Here is a 14783-nt window from a genome sequence, read left to right as displayed (position 1 = left end):
TGACCTCACGCTTGGTAAGACAACTCCCATCTTTTCATGTATTTATACCTTCTCCACTATTTTCCCCTCCATGCATCTGATGAAGTGGGTTCTAGCCCACAAAAGCTTATGCCCAAATAAATTTGTTAGTCTCGAAGGTGCCACAAGGACTCCTCGTTGTTTTCACCAGCTAATCTGCACCATTCATTTAATCATTTTAAATTACAGAATTTAGTGCTTCTGGAGTGCGTCAGTTCAGTCTTGAGCCCAGTCTTTTCCATCTTCTGAAACTGCTGTAACAAGAGTCCTACTTGTGGTGGTGATTTTTGTGATATGGATAACTGTCCATTTGACATAAACCAGAAATTAATTTCACATACATGATGATCACGCAATAAAGGGTAGTGGTCACTGGACCACTTTTGAAATGGTGACTATAAATGTACGTCTCCGTATCCTGTTCCTGTAAATTGCACAGAAATGGACAAAAGAAGTATATTTTAAAGAAATGTTTTAAATGCTCTCTAATGGTATGTAGACACCATCTTGTATGTAAATTCCATCTTAATCTGTTTCACATGGTTGGCCAGATTCTCTGTTTTGCTGAGCTTATGCTGGTCAAAGCAGAGACTGGAAGCTGTCGTGGAGCTGTTTAGGCTCCCTGATACTTTGCCTGGCCCTGATGCTCATTAGAGAATTTTTTGCTGCTGTCTACATTCTTCTTACACTCACTTCAATCCTAATAAAGACCTTGCTTCAAATATATAGGAAAAAATTATCTTAATGCTAAATGACAAATTTATGTTGCATCCAATAACATGAGTGACAGAGGAGAAAGCAAACAGGCAGAGAAAAATAAGTATCCCCAACATTTGTGGGAAGAGAAGGGAGCCAGTAAGCTGTCCTATCAGAGCTCCCTAGTTTTTATGTAGAATAGACCAGTTGTTTGGGATTTTTTGCAGAGCAAGTGGGTAAGATTTTTGTATTTTGTTTTGCTTATTGACGTCAATGTTAAATTTGTATGTGTTCAAGGAATTACTTTAAATTGTTATATTCATTCTTCATTGTGCAGGACTTTTTTCTTGATATGAAATTAGTGCTTATTGCGCTGGAGCTGCTGCCACATGATACCTGCCTTATCCATGTTATCTGTTGTCATCATATCATACAATAAAATCATTAACTTATTTTGGGTCATCAGTTCCATCTCAATGTAGTTTTTGAATCCACACAATACATTGAATGCCTGTGTTTCTTCTTGTTCTTGATTCATTTTATAAGAGGCAGATGTTTCTATTTTTATTGGAATTTGTAAAACACAATCTTCATTTTCCTTTTTCATCACAGGCAATTAACCAGAGACTTACTCCAACCCAGAAATTTACACCCAAAGACCTGATTGCTGCAATGAAAGCCCTAAATGTGGAACTTGGATTAATTATAGACTTAACATACACCACACGGTATTATGAAGTTAAGGTAATAGTAAAGGAGTAATAGCAGAATTAAATGCACAATTACTGCTACCTTTTATCTTGTGTTATTTAATGTCAATCTAGAAATTGTTATGTTGGAACAGACAAGTGAACCATCTAATCTGGTATCGTGTTTCCAGCAGAAGTTTATGCAGAATTGTATCATGAAGGAAATAACATCTTAACCTCAGCTAGCGTTCGCTTATGGCTTCATTCAGGAACTTTACTAGCATTTGATCATTATATTTATTTATAGTACTGTAGTTCCCAGATTCACTGATTAAGACTACTATGTTGGCACAAACACACAGAAAGACATGGCCCCGCCCTGAAGACAGATGCTATATCTAAATCTTTTTAAAAATATAATATTTCTTTCACTATTATGCTGTATGAATGGATTCCACAGTTAACTCTACACTGATTTTAAAAAAAAAATTTACATTGTAATTGGGAGTATCCTTTTAATGTGCTCTGTGCCAGAGTAAATAGAAGCATGTGTTACTAAATGTAGACCCTTGAATATACACTATAATGGGATAAAATAAGTAAGGGAGAGGAGGTGAAGCTTGATAGTCTTCATGAAGAGGACTTGAATGGCAGTACAAGCTTCCTTAGTCAATCCCACCAGCGTGCATCTACTGTGACCAGGAGGTATTGAAAGGGTATTGAAAGTTCAGTCTCCATTACAAACCTAGATCTCTTTGCTTGAGGTAGCCCTTTTGTTGGGAAGAGTCAATTTGCTATGGCAGTTTTTGTGAGTACAGCTTTTCTAATATAACTATGTAATGATCATTTTCAATCACTACTGATTGATTTGAACCAGTGACTTACATCTGGGTTTTTTTAATATATTGTTTGTAAGTTTTATGGTGGTACAAGATTTTAATGACTAATGATTGTTGCTATTTTTTTCTCCTTGTTGTTGCTAGGATTTACCTAAAAGTGTGCAGTATAAGAAACTGTATACTGTTGGACTTGAAGTCCCCGATAATGCTACTATTCTACAATTCAAAAAATGGGTCAGAAAGTTCCTTTGGGAAAATGCAGGAAATGGTAATTAACAGCATCTTTAATGCTATAAAAGACCAAAATGTTACTTAAATCTTAAATGTGTGATTTATTAATCACAATAGATATTCACTTCTACAGGTCAGGTTTCTCAAACTTTTTCATAGTGTGATCCAGTTTTGTAACTTCATAATCTCATGGACCATCTCCTATCCCTTTTGCCACTCCAAAATGCTCATGTCAGCTACAGCATTTATTACACGGATAGCCTTCCTAATAGTGTCATATTTTTAGCTGTATTTAATGTGATGTGCCTGCTGAGAACAAGGAGAGCTAGCACCATGTGACCAGCAGACAATTCATGGATCACTGCTGGTTCACAGACCACAGCTTGAGAGCCACTGGCATAGTTCTGTGTATAAGAAATAATACTTTTCATAACACTTTCTGTGTTTTTGTAATTGGACACAATCAAGGATTTTCTGATCATACTTTTTCTTCTTTCATTGTGATCCGTAGCCTTACTCTGTTGAAGGCATGTAATGTGATAGCCTCCTGTCTGATCTCCACCCTCTGCGTCATAGCAGAACCACTTAGTAGTGTGACGTTGAGTTCTCTGAATTAGGAGTCAAGGACATAGCTCAAGAGCATGAAGTTGTCATTTAGCTAATTGGTTATAAAGTTTAGTAGCTACAGGGCATCATGTTAAGATATTTTGATGGCAGCTGGATACTCCTTTGCTCTCATGAAGCTAGTAATTCTTTAAGAGCATGATACAGTTATAGAGGTGATTGGGAGTTTACATAGTGTTTGTGCAGAGCTGTTGCACAGTTCTCCCCAGGCTGATGTGACAGCTCTATGCATGGAAGAACTCTTTGCACACATCCTGCTACAACCTACATGTGTATCTCTTTTTATCTTTCCCTTAGTATTGGAGGCTCTTGCACAACTCCGTTCAGCATCTTTTGGAACAAATCTTTACTGGCAGCTGAGAGTCATTCAGCTGTGTGCCTGACGCAGGAGACTGCTCTGTTGAGCCCCTCCTGGTTTTTTACCGTGATAGCTCTGTAATGGTTTGTGTCAGAAAATTTCCATTGCCAAAGTTGCTCTACCTCATTGCACTGCTCTACCTCAGATAAGATGTATGCTTCTGTTGTGGATAGCCAGTTTGCAGGTGGACGTAAATCTCAGATACCAGAGCCCAAATTTGAAGTGTTGGAAAAGAACGGTATTCTGAGATGGTTCTTTCTTATCCCTTTAGTTAATGTTCTGGCTCCTTGGTTGCTGTTTTTGGCTTATGAACTGAAGTGTAGGGAGTTTCCGTCCTGCATAATCTAATGATTTAGATGTGACAAAGGCATTCCTTTAGGGGCCCTTTGGGTCGGAGTGTTTTGTTCTGAATGTTGGTCAGAACCCCAACTTCCTAGTTTGCAACTGGATCAAGAGACACAGCTTTCTCCAAAGTTTGACTAGAGATGGCAATACAAAGCAAGAAGCTAAATGCACTGCCTCTGCAATACCTCAGGCATCTGCCATCCCAGGAGTAATGGACCAAATTTAGACCCCTGTACTTGCATCCCTCTAGTAGTGCATTTCATTACCAGTAGGCTGCCAGGCTGACTTCAGTGTTTTTGCTTTTGGAAGGGTTCAGGAGAATCTGTAAGTGAACTTGTGAAAGTAAGTTTGGTGGCTGTTTAAACTTGCCCTCAAAATCAGTCATGTTTTGTTCTAGTCACTCGATTCAGTTTCGTTATCACAGTGTGGTTGATGGTTATCTAGTCAGGCAGCTTTTCTTATCACCAGTTTTCCCTTTCTTTTTTCTGTGCCCTGCCTGGACTAGTTTAGGTTGGGAAGTGGGAAGCATTGAGTTAACTGCTGCTACAAATCCAGCAGGAAGAACATAAATTCTGGATATATATCCTGATGTGTACAGGCTTAATAGTAATAATTTTTCAAACAGCAAACATGCTCACTGAAACTGTTTTAGTGTAAACAATAAATGCCTTCTGTTTTGCACTCATTATTTTTTGGTATTTTCATTTTTTCACACTTTTTTCCTTTGTAATAGATAAACTCATTGGAGTTCATTGTACCAATGGAATTAATAGAACTGGCTACCTTATGTGTAGGCAAGTATTACATGAAAATTCAAATAATTTTTTTAATTAGAATAGTATGTTTATATCAGTGATAATATATACCTTTATAATAATTCAGCCATGTTTTTTGTCAGATACCTTATTGATGTTGAAGGTTGGGATCCAGAGACAGCAATTCAAGGTATTTCGTAGAACTTGAACAGAGCATGAGGCTCTGTGTCTACAGTGGTTCTGTGACAGCTACCTCATACTTAACTTCTGCACAGGTTCCCACAGATTAATCCATCCTGCTGCTGCTTCCATGCCTGGCAGTATTTGAGCACCATCAGATCTGAACCACATCAAGAGGACAGTTCCCTCCCTCCAACCCCATTATAGGTTTTGAAGGTTTCTGTGTATTGGTGCAATCATAAGTAGCAACTGCAATAGTTACAGTTGGAAAACAGTTTACTGCAAAAATGTCAGTCTGCTGCAATTTAAAATTGAGTCGCAGGAATCAATAGTGAACTTACTTCAAGTTCACTGTGCCACGGTTTACATGGAGCCCTGACTGACCACATTATATGGAGTTGTGTTCCAAGCATGTTTAACTGCACACGCTAATCTTTTTACAATTTTGTTCAGCTTTTGGTGATGCTAGAGGTCATCGTATGGACGGTCTTGTATACCTAACAGATCTCAGAACTCAGCCAATGAGAAGGTAGGCAAAGGCTTTTAATTACATAATTGAAGTTATCAAGTGCAGTTCCTTGCATTGTCAATGCTTGGGTCATATTTAAAATGTTGCCTCTTGTCCTGTTACACAATCAGTGCTTATCTTTGAAGACTTCTGTTATGAATGGTATGAAGTGTAATTTTCCCCTTAGGTTTATCTTATAAATGTACATCATGCAAAGGGTTCTCTTTTAAAGTTGATTTTTCTTATTAAATTCTTATGTTGTTGTGTCCTACTTCCTTAGGTGCATTCAGCAGAGTTATAATTGGGAAGGAGTAGCTGGCAAAAAATTATTAGTGAGGGGCCCCTTAACTCTGGAATTCACTCTCTCCTCTTAGCCTGCCAGAGTCTGGATCTATTAACTTTTCTGGATATGCTGTCTAGGGAATTGCCATTCCAGAGCAGACCTGTGGTCTATCTAGCCTGCTCTCTTGTTTCTATCAGTGGCCAGTACCACGTATTTCAGTGGAAGATGCAACAGACCCTGTAGCAGACTGGGCCCGGAAGGGAAGATTCTTCCTAGCCCCTGTCTGTCAGTAGCAGACTTATGCCTTGAAGCAAGAGGATTTATATTCCTTATTTTAAACAAATCTAATCTAATGTAACTGTAGATGTCATTCTAATCCATCTATTCTCCAAAAACTCTTTTGCCTTTTTGATATCATTGTAGCAGTGAAGTTGTAAGCTCTCTTGGCTTTTTAATTACATTTTTTTGGCCTTTCAGTTTCACTGAATGTCCCTTGTTCCTGTATTATGAGAATGTAAATAGGGAAACTTTTCTGTACTAAAAAGAAAAGGAGTACTTGTGGCACCTTATAGACTAACAAATTTATTTGAGCATAAGCTTTCGTGAGCTACAGCTCACTTCATCGGATGCATTCAGTGGAAAATACAGTGGGGAGATTTATATACACAGAGAACATGAAACAATGGGTGTTACCATACACACTGTAACGAGAGTGATCAGGTAAGGTGAGCTATTACTAGCGGGGGGGGGGGGGGGGACCTTTTGTAGTGATAATCAAGGTGGGCCATTTCCAGCAGTTGACAAAAACGTCTGAGGAACAGTGGCGGGGGGGGGGGGGGGGTGAGGGGGGCAGGGAAATAACCATGGGGAAATAGTTTTACTTTGTGTAATGACCCATCCACTCCCAGTCTTTATTCAAGCCTAAGTTAATTGTATCCAGTTTGCAAATTAATTCCAATTCAGCAGTCTCTCATTGGAGTCTGTTTTTGAAGTTTTTTTGTTGAAGTATTGCCACTTTTAGGTCTGTAATCGAGCGACCAGAGAGACTGAAGTGTTCTCCGACTGGTTTTTGAATGTTATAATTCTTGACGTCTGATTTGTGTCCATTTATTCTTTTACGTAGAGACTGTCCAGTTTGACCAATGTACATGGCAGAGGGGCATTGCTGGCACATGATGGCATATATCACATTGGTAGATGTGCAGGTGAACGAGCCTCTGATATTGTGGCTGATGTGATTAGGCCCTATGATGGTGTCCCCTGAATAGATATGTGGACACAGTTGGCAACAGGCTTTGTTGCAAGGATAGGTTCCTGGGTTAGTGGTTCTGTTGTGTGGTTGCTGGTGAGTATTTGCTTCAGGTTGGGGGGCTGTCTGTAAGCAAGGACTGGCCTGTCTCCCAAGATCTGTGAGGGTGATGGGTCGTCCTTCAGGATAGGTTGTGGATCCTTGATGCGTTGGAGAGGTTTTAGTTGGGGGCTGAAGGTGATGGCTAGTGACATACTGTTATTTTCCTTGTTGGGCCTGTCCTGTAGTAGGTAACTTCTGGGGACTCTTCTGGCTCTGTCAGTCTGTTTCTTCACTTCAGCAGGTGGGTATTGTAGTTCTAAGAACGCTTGATAGAGATCTTGTAGGTGTTTGTCTCTGTCTGAGGAGTTGGAGCAAATGCGGTTGTATCGTAGAGCTTGGCTGTAGACAATGGATCGTGTGGTGTGGTCTGGATGAAAGCTGGAGGCATGTAGGTAGGCATAGTGGTCAGTAGGTTTCCGGTATAGGGTGGTGTTTATGTGACCATCGCTTATTAGCACCATAGCGTCCAGGAAGTGGATCTCTTGTGTGGACTGGTCCAGGCTGAGTTTGATGATGGGATGGAAATTGTTGAAATCATGGTGGAATTCCTCAAGGGCTTCTTTTCCATGGGCCCAGACAATGAAGATGTCATCAATGTAACGCAAGTAGAGTAGGGGCATTAGGGGACGAGAGCTGAGGAAGCGTTGTTCTAAGTCAGCCATAAAAATGTTGGCATACTGTGGGGCCATGCAGGTACCCATGGCAGTGCCGCTGATTTGAAGGTATACATTGTCCCCAAATGTGAAATAGTTATGGGTGAGGACAAAGTCACAAAGTTCAGCCACCAGGTTTGCCGTGACATTATCGAGGATACTGTTCCTGACGGCTTATAGTCCATCTTTGTGTGGAATGTTGGTGTAGAGGGCTTCTACATCCATAGTGGCCAGGATGGTGTTTTCAGGAAGATCACCGATGGATTGTAGTTTCCTCAGGAAGTCAGTAGTGTCTCAAAGACAGCTAGGAGTGCTGGTAGCGTAGGGCCTGAGGAGGGAGTCTACATAGCCAGACAATCCTGCTGTCAGGGTGCCAATGCCTGAGATGATGGCGCGACCAGGATTTCCAGGTTTATGGATCTTGGGTAGCAGATAGAATACCCCTGGTCGGGGTTCCAGGGGTGTGTCTGTGCGGATTTGTTCTTGTGCTTTTTGAGGGAGTTTCTTGAGCGAATGGTGTAGTTTTTTTTGGTAACCCTCAGTGGGATCAGAGGGTAATGGCTTGTATCATGTATACTTTCATATGGGAAGGGGTGATGTAGTTGAGGGACAATTTTGCAGATAACCATGGGGCTTTGTCCCAACGGTCAACGAGTCATATTGTATGTCAGTGAAGTATTTTCTTTACCTTTTTCTATCAGCGTCCTCAGAAAAAAATAAACTGAAATTCTCCCAAATGTACACATAGTCCTGTCTTGAGCGGAGGGGACTGGACTAGATGACCTCTTGAGGTCCCTTCCAGTCCTACACTTTTATGATTCCCTAGCTTTCCAGCACTCCCATAATGCCAGTTTATTTCCACAACTGGAAAAAAAAGTACATACTTTCTTTCAACAGTATTTTTAATAAAGGAAATTTTACATTAAATGCTTTTATTTTCCCTAGTAATCTTGGAATGGATGTATGGGATCCTGATGAAGATATTATACCCCCACCAAATGTGATGGAAGGACCTGTAGATAGGTTCCCAAATGAAGATTTTCCTGGGTAATTGGCAAAAATATTACATTTTTAAAAAGTGTAGTGTGAAAGATAACTATTGGAATAGTTACATTGGTATTCTGTTGTATTTTCAGTACTAGTAATTCAGTATACCTATTTTAAATTAAATTAAGGTTGTGATAAAAAGATAAAGCAAGGGAATACTAGGACAGGATCTCTTCCGTTACAAGTACTTTGGATTCACTGGGGCAATTTTTATGTGGTAAAAGTTTTTATCCTTTGGTTTTGGAAGAGACGTGTATTGTATCTCCTGTTCCTCGATAACATTCTAGTACAGTAGTTTGTGTATGAATTTTCTTGTTAGTTTTCTATGGAGTTATTTTGGGTTTGCTTGTCTCTTAAAAAAGTGATATGGAATTATAGTGGTTTTCACAGTCTTGACCAGTGGTTCTCAAATTTTTGTATTGTGACCCCCTTTCACACAGCAGGCCTCTGAGTGTGATCCTTCCCTTATAAATTAAAACCACTTTTTTTTCCATTTAACACTATTACAAATGCTGGAGACGAAACAGGGTTTGGGAATGGAGGCTGGCAGCTCGTGATCTCCCATGTAATAACCTTGCAGCCCCCTGAGGGGTCACGACCCCCAGTTTGAGAACCCTGGTCTTGACAATAGAATGTGTTTTGTAATATAATTAGAAAGACAAGGTGGTTGAGGTGAAGTAATATCTTTTATTGGGTCAACTTCTGTTGGTGAAAGAGACAAGGTTATAGAATACATATAATATATACTATAATTAGATAGTTTAGACTGTTAATATTTTAGTACCTTTATATTTGAGTGACAATGTCCTTTCTCAGTCCTGAGTAGTTTAAAAAATGCTACTTTGTTTGGATGGCTAACTAGAAATATTTATAACATAAATGCAAATAAGCTGTTTAAAAATACTAATTTTCTTCACAGGCCGGGGAAAAGATTAAGAATTTATGACGATGACCACTCTCACAATGATTTACAAGGACAGATACAGTTGAGAGATTTTGACTTCATTAACAAGGGACCAGGACAAAGACGAAGACCATTTCATGACCACCAATCTCAGGATGATTTACAAGCGCCAATGCAAATGAGAGATTGGGACTACAACAGGGGACCCGGACAAAGGCGAAGACCTTTTCCTGACCACCAGTTTTATGATGACTATCAAGAAGACATGCAGCTGAAGGATCTAGATTTCAGTAACAAGGGGCCTGGACAAAGACTGAGACCTTTTCATGGCCACCAATTTCATGATGACTTACAGGGAGACGTGCAGTCAAGAGACTTTGAGTATGTTAATAGAGGCCGTGGACAAAGGCAGAGACCCTTTCCTGATCACCCATCTCACAGTGACTTACAGGATGACATGCAGCTGAAAGATTTTGACTTTGTTAACAGAGGCCGTGGGCAGAGGCGAAGGCTTTTCCATGACCACCAATCTCATGATGAATTTCAGGCACAGATGCAGTTGAAGGATTTAGATTTCATCAACAAGGGGCCTGGGCAAAGGCTGAGGCCTTTTCACGACTACCAAACGCATGACGACTTACAATCACAGATGCAGTTGGGAGATTTTGAATTTGTTAACAAGGGCCGTGGGCATAGGCTGAGACCTTTTCATGACCATCAGCCTCACGATGACTTACAAACAGAGATGCAATTGAAAGATTTTGATAATAGGGGTCCTGGACAAAGGCGCAGACCTTTTCATGACAATCAAGCTTATGATGACTTGCAGGAACAGACACAGTTGAAAGATTTTGATTTTGTTAATAAGGGGCATGGACAAAGACTGCAACCTTTTCATGACCATGACGACTTGCCACGTGAATGGTGTTCAGACAGGTGAAGTATTGTTTTGCTGTTACAGCAGATTTAGGGAGTAGCAAGTGTTGTTCCTCAGCATATTATTATATGACATTTTTAGGATAACGAGCAATTAGGTTTTTTTCCTCCTTTTACTCATGTAAGGGTTTGCAGAATCAGGCCCTGAGGTTGGGAAACTGATCTCCAGAGTATTTCTGTACTTTCTTAAATTAGAGAGCGGAATTAAATTAAAGCACATTTCCAGTAACTCCTCAGAATCACCTTGAGACAAAATGCTGCATCTCACTTCATTTTATACTGAAGAGGTTTGCATCTGAAAATCAGTCCTCAGGATTGAAGGTAATGTTAATCCCTTTAACCAAGTTGAGGTAATCAGCAAAGGAGTGAGGAAGTGTTGGATTTCAGTTGCTTATTTCATAAGTAATGTCTACTAGCAAACCTCTCATTTAAGAACTGTAAATCCTTGAAAACTCTCTAAAACAAATATGCACCTTGTTAATACAGCTGTTGGATTCAAAAGTAAAACCTTTGACATAAAATTTGCAGCAATATTCTTTACATGGTAAAATTTATGTAAGTATTTGGGAGTGCTATAATTTAAAAGACTTATTTCTGTCCTTCACTTTTGTTTTACACAATTTAAACGATCAGGGATATTAGATCATTCTTCTGAGACTTTATAATTTTGATATTGTTAAAATAATATAATTATACTCTCACTTATATAACTAAGACATTCCTTTCATGCTAACTAATTTTGGTTACTTTTTTTAAAAAAATCTAAAAGAACTTTCACTAGAATTAGTGAATTATTTTCCACACTTGTCTTTCTTAACATGTAATTTCTTTGTTTCTTTCAGAAATCGGTCATTTTCCTCCCATGAAAATTTACCAGAACCTCACTTTTCTTCTTCTCCTTCACGTCACAGAGATTACGGATCTGATAATGATGATTTCAGTAGAAGTTACAGGTAAATATCAGCGTTCATATATTGCATATCAATCTACGTACCCCTCTACGCATTACCATCCCTTTGCCACCATGACCATAGAAATTTAAATTGGATGTGCAGTTGTCAAACTAGATATTTGTTCTCGCTAAACTGCAATATAAGCAATTTATAATGGAAATGTATTATGAAATTCATACATGTGTATAATTGTATCTGATAATGGAGGAGTTATTATAATATACAGTGCTTGTTACCGGAATTTTGGATACCAGAGACAGTAAAGTTGCACATGGGTCTGAAAATCAGGATTTTGAAGTACGTACTCTGGCTATCACTGGGAAATCCTTATTCCTGGTAGCATGGTTTTCACAAATCATTCCATTGTAAAGAAACAAAAGCTTATATGTGGTCTTATGCCATATGTCTGTTTTTTTTTATTACAGGCATCAAATTAATTGGCAAAAAACAAAATCCTGAGTTTAATGTGCAGCAAAATAAATTGGTTAGTCTCTAAGGTGCCACAAGTACTCCTTTTCTTTTTGCAAATACAGACTAACACGGCTGTTACTCTGAAACCTATGTTTTTCATAACACTGATGCTCATTAATGCAATCATATTTTTAACTAGAAATTATTTAACACTCCCTACATGGTGAACTCATTCTTAAAGCAAAATAAAAACTTGGGATATATTCTTCTTTGAAGTTCTTCCATCCTGCTGTCATGTAGCGCAGAGCTCAAATCATCGGCACTGAGAGCCCAATCCAAACACCAAAAAAATCAGTAGGAGTCTTTCCATTGACTTTCTGTGAGTTGGACCAGACCATGAAAGCTATTTAGAATCTGCTAGAAGACCCTTTTTCATTTGTTTATGTGATTTGAGCGTGTGATATTGAGACCAAAAAGTCCCAAACTTGCAAACTAGCTAGTTAGAAACAGAGAACATCTGCATTCCAAGGACCAGTTAGGACATGACTGACCTAAACAATCCAAATCTTGTGAATCTGGTTTCATAGTCCCTCATAATTGTCTCAGTTCTAATTCTCTAACTAACATTAACACCAGTTGATGGAATTACTCACTTGCATAAGTGTTTTACAGGATTAGAACCAAAATTCTCAAAATCTGCAGGTGATACTGAATCTGAAAATGAGCAAAATTATGAGAGACAGTGAAACCAGATACAAAAATATTTGGATTGATTAAATCACTGGTTCCTAAATGTGGTTGTTGGAGTGCTGGCCATCCTCTTTGTTTGTAGTTGCTACATTGCATTAAATGCTGCAAAAGTTACACTAAATTCATATTACTTTTCCATGTGAACAATTGGGATGATGTAATCATGAATAGGACAGAGGGGGTGGTGTTCTATGTGAATATGAGGGAGGTGTTTCACAAGGCAGTTTCTCTATTTAAAAATGTAGTCCGTGCTATGACACAGTTTGAGAACCTCTGATGTAGGTAATTGGATAAGAGGTGGCAAATGTAGTACAAAAAAGGTAAATATGAAATACTATAACTTACCCTGGGAGCCAAGATATGGTATATATGCTAAATTCATAGATTCCAAGGCCAAAAGGGAGTATTGTGATCATCTAGTTTGATGCCCTTGCAGGCAATAGAATGCCCCCAAAATAATTCCTAGACCGTATCTTTTAGAAAAACACCCAATCTTGATTTAAACGTTGTCAGTGATAGAAAATCCATCACAACCCTTGGTAAATTGTTCCAGTGGTTATTTATTCTCACCATTACAAATTTTTTGTGACCAGAGAGATAGAATACAAAGCAATGTTTGTGTGTGTACACACCCTTACAATATATGCCATATGGTACTTATTAGATCCTAAGTCAACATATCATAGGAACAATATTATTGTAATAGAGAACATGCAGTACAGTGCTACTATTATGTATTCCAAAGGAAAGATAAAGTTGATGTTGATTTTTTTTCCCACATTATTTAGGGGCTTAAAACTAGAAACATGATCCAAAATTGAAGGAACTATTAATAAATAGGGAACTCCTGGTAGAACTACCTTACAGAAAGGGTAGTCAACTTAATTCAAAAGAAGGCAAATATTACAAATACGAATAAGTTAACACAGGTAAATTTGTCTCTAAGAACAAAGAAGGGTATTGAGGAGAGTAATGAAGTTGCAATGTAGTATTAAGATGAAGCATTAAAAGGCAAGAATTTGGAGCTGGATGACCTTTTCCATTTCCAGTGTACTAAAGGGTAAATTACTTACCTATAATTTCTTTTTGAAGGTACACCATTTTAGAGTTTAATGCCAATTATTGTTATTGAAATATTGTATATCTAAGAATTGTATAGTTAATATTTGGTTTTATTATAGTAATCGGCCTAGCTGTCCTGAAGATAATAGGAGAACACGTCCTTCAGATGAATTTAACAGAGGGGGGAAAAATAGATTTGCGCCATATTCTTCACGCACAATGCATCTGTCCTCATCCATACACCAGGAAGATGATTCAACTGATTATGAAAGGAAACCCTTTCAAGGTGAATTTACAAGAGATATGGAGCAAGGCAAAAGATTACCCATTGTAACAGTTGATTACAATTATGGTTTGCCATTAGATTACAGACCTGAAGAGGAGGAGAGAACACATTATGATTTACCTCCAAGAGAGTGTTACAACTGGAACTGAATAAAAAGAAAGCATTTGCTCTGATTAAACCTGTATTTACCCATTTTACTTTGTATGTGGACCAAGTTTTTTTTTTTTTTTTTTTTTTTTTTTTACGAATTAGAAAATTCAAGTTTCAATGTTAAGAGAACTTGTCTCTACTGTAAGACTAGTTTCTACTGACGTGTGGTTCTTTACATTTATGAAATAGTGTGTGTTAAGTATATTTGGAGACAAATCCTCAATACATGTGAAATTAAAATAGTCCTTGTTTCTAGTGAAATTGGAACCCTATATCCTAAAGTAAACAGCTGACAGTGGTTGTGTTTTTGTTTAACTTTCTTTAAATGCAAATAATTTCAGGATGCAAAACTTATAATAAAACCTAAAAATCTGCACCATAAACTAGACTAGCATTTGAAATGATAGAAAACTTACTATGAAAATTAATAAAGCGGAAAGTAATGTCAACTTGATTGAATTGTTTGGTGATACCCTGGATTTCTTAATGCTAACCTATTTTTTTAGTAGTGGCATGTATCTCCTATTAATTTTAGTAGGCATTTCTCATGCATAAGCATACAATGATTTGGGTGTGACTTATGTATATGATGGGCTCATTTGGCCACAGTTTGGGCTTTTTCCTCTCCTCTTTCTCCCACTGTTGAATTCAGTCTACTCTGCTGGACAGCTGCAGCACTGCATTCTAACTCCAGTGTTCTGTACCTCCATCCAAAAGAGCAGGCCTAGGATCACTGTTCTCCACACCACAAAGC

At 38.3% G+C, this 14783-nt stretch overlaps 1 protein-coding gene across 1 annotated transcript in view; it reads left to right on the top strand.

Moving 5' to 3' along the window:
- LOC141991066 (uncharacterized) overlaps positions 1 to 14487 on the top strand; it is a 32054-nt gene extending 17567 nt beyond the window's left edge. The window contains exons 4-12 of the mRNA XM_074959099.1: positions 1327 to 1458; positions 2387 to 2510; positions 4534 to 4594; positions 4699 to 4745; positions 5189 to 5264; positions 8476 to 8577; positions 9497 to 10417; positions 11260 to 11370; positions 13713 to 14487. Coding sequence (XP_074815200.1) covers positions 1327 to 1458; positions 2387 to 2510; positions 4534 to 4594; positions 4699 to 4745; positions 5189 to 5264; positions 8476 to 8577; positions 9497 to 10417; positions 11260 to 11370; positions 13713 to 14028 — 1890 coding nt within the window. The 3' untranslated portion in view covers positions 14029 to 14487. The remainder of the gene's footprint in view (positions 1 to 1326; positions 1459 to 2386; positions 2511 to 4533; positions 4595 to 4698; positions 4746 to 5188; positions 5265 to 8475; positions 8578 to 9496; positions 10418 to 11259; positions 11371 to 13712) is intronic.
- Positions 14488 to 14783: the final 296 nt, after the last annotated feature.

Source organism: Natator depressus, chromosome 7 (assembly GCF_965152275.1).
Source record: "Natator depressus isolate rNatDep1 chromosome 7, rNatDep2.hap1, whole genome shotgun sequence".
Taxonomy (NCBI): Eukaryota; Metazoa; Chordata; order Testudines; family Cheloniidae; genus Natator; species Natator depressus.
The sequence above is the reverse complement of the archived record's forward strand: the minus strand, read 5'-3'. Positions and strand labels throughout refer to the sequence as shown.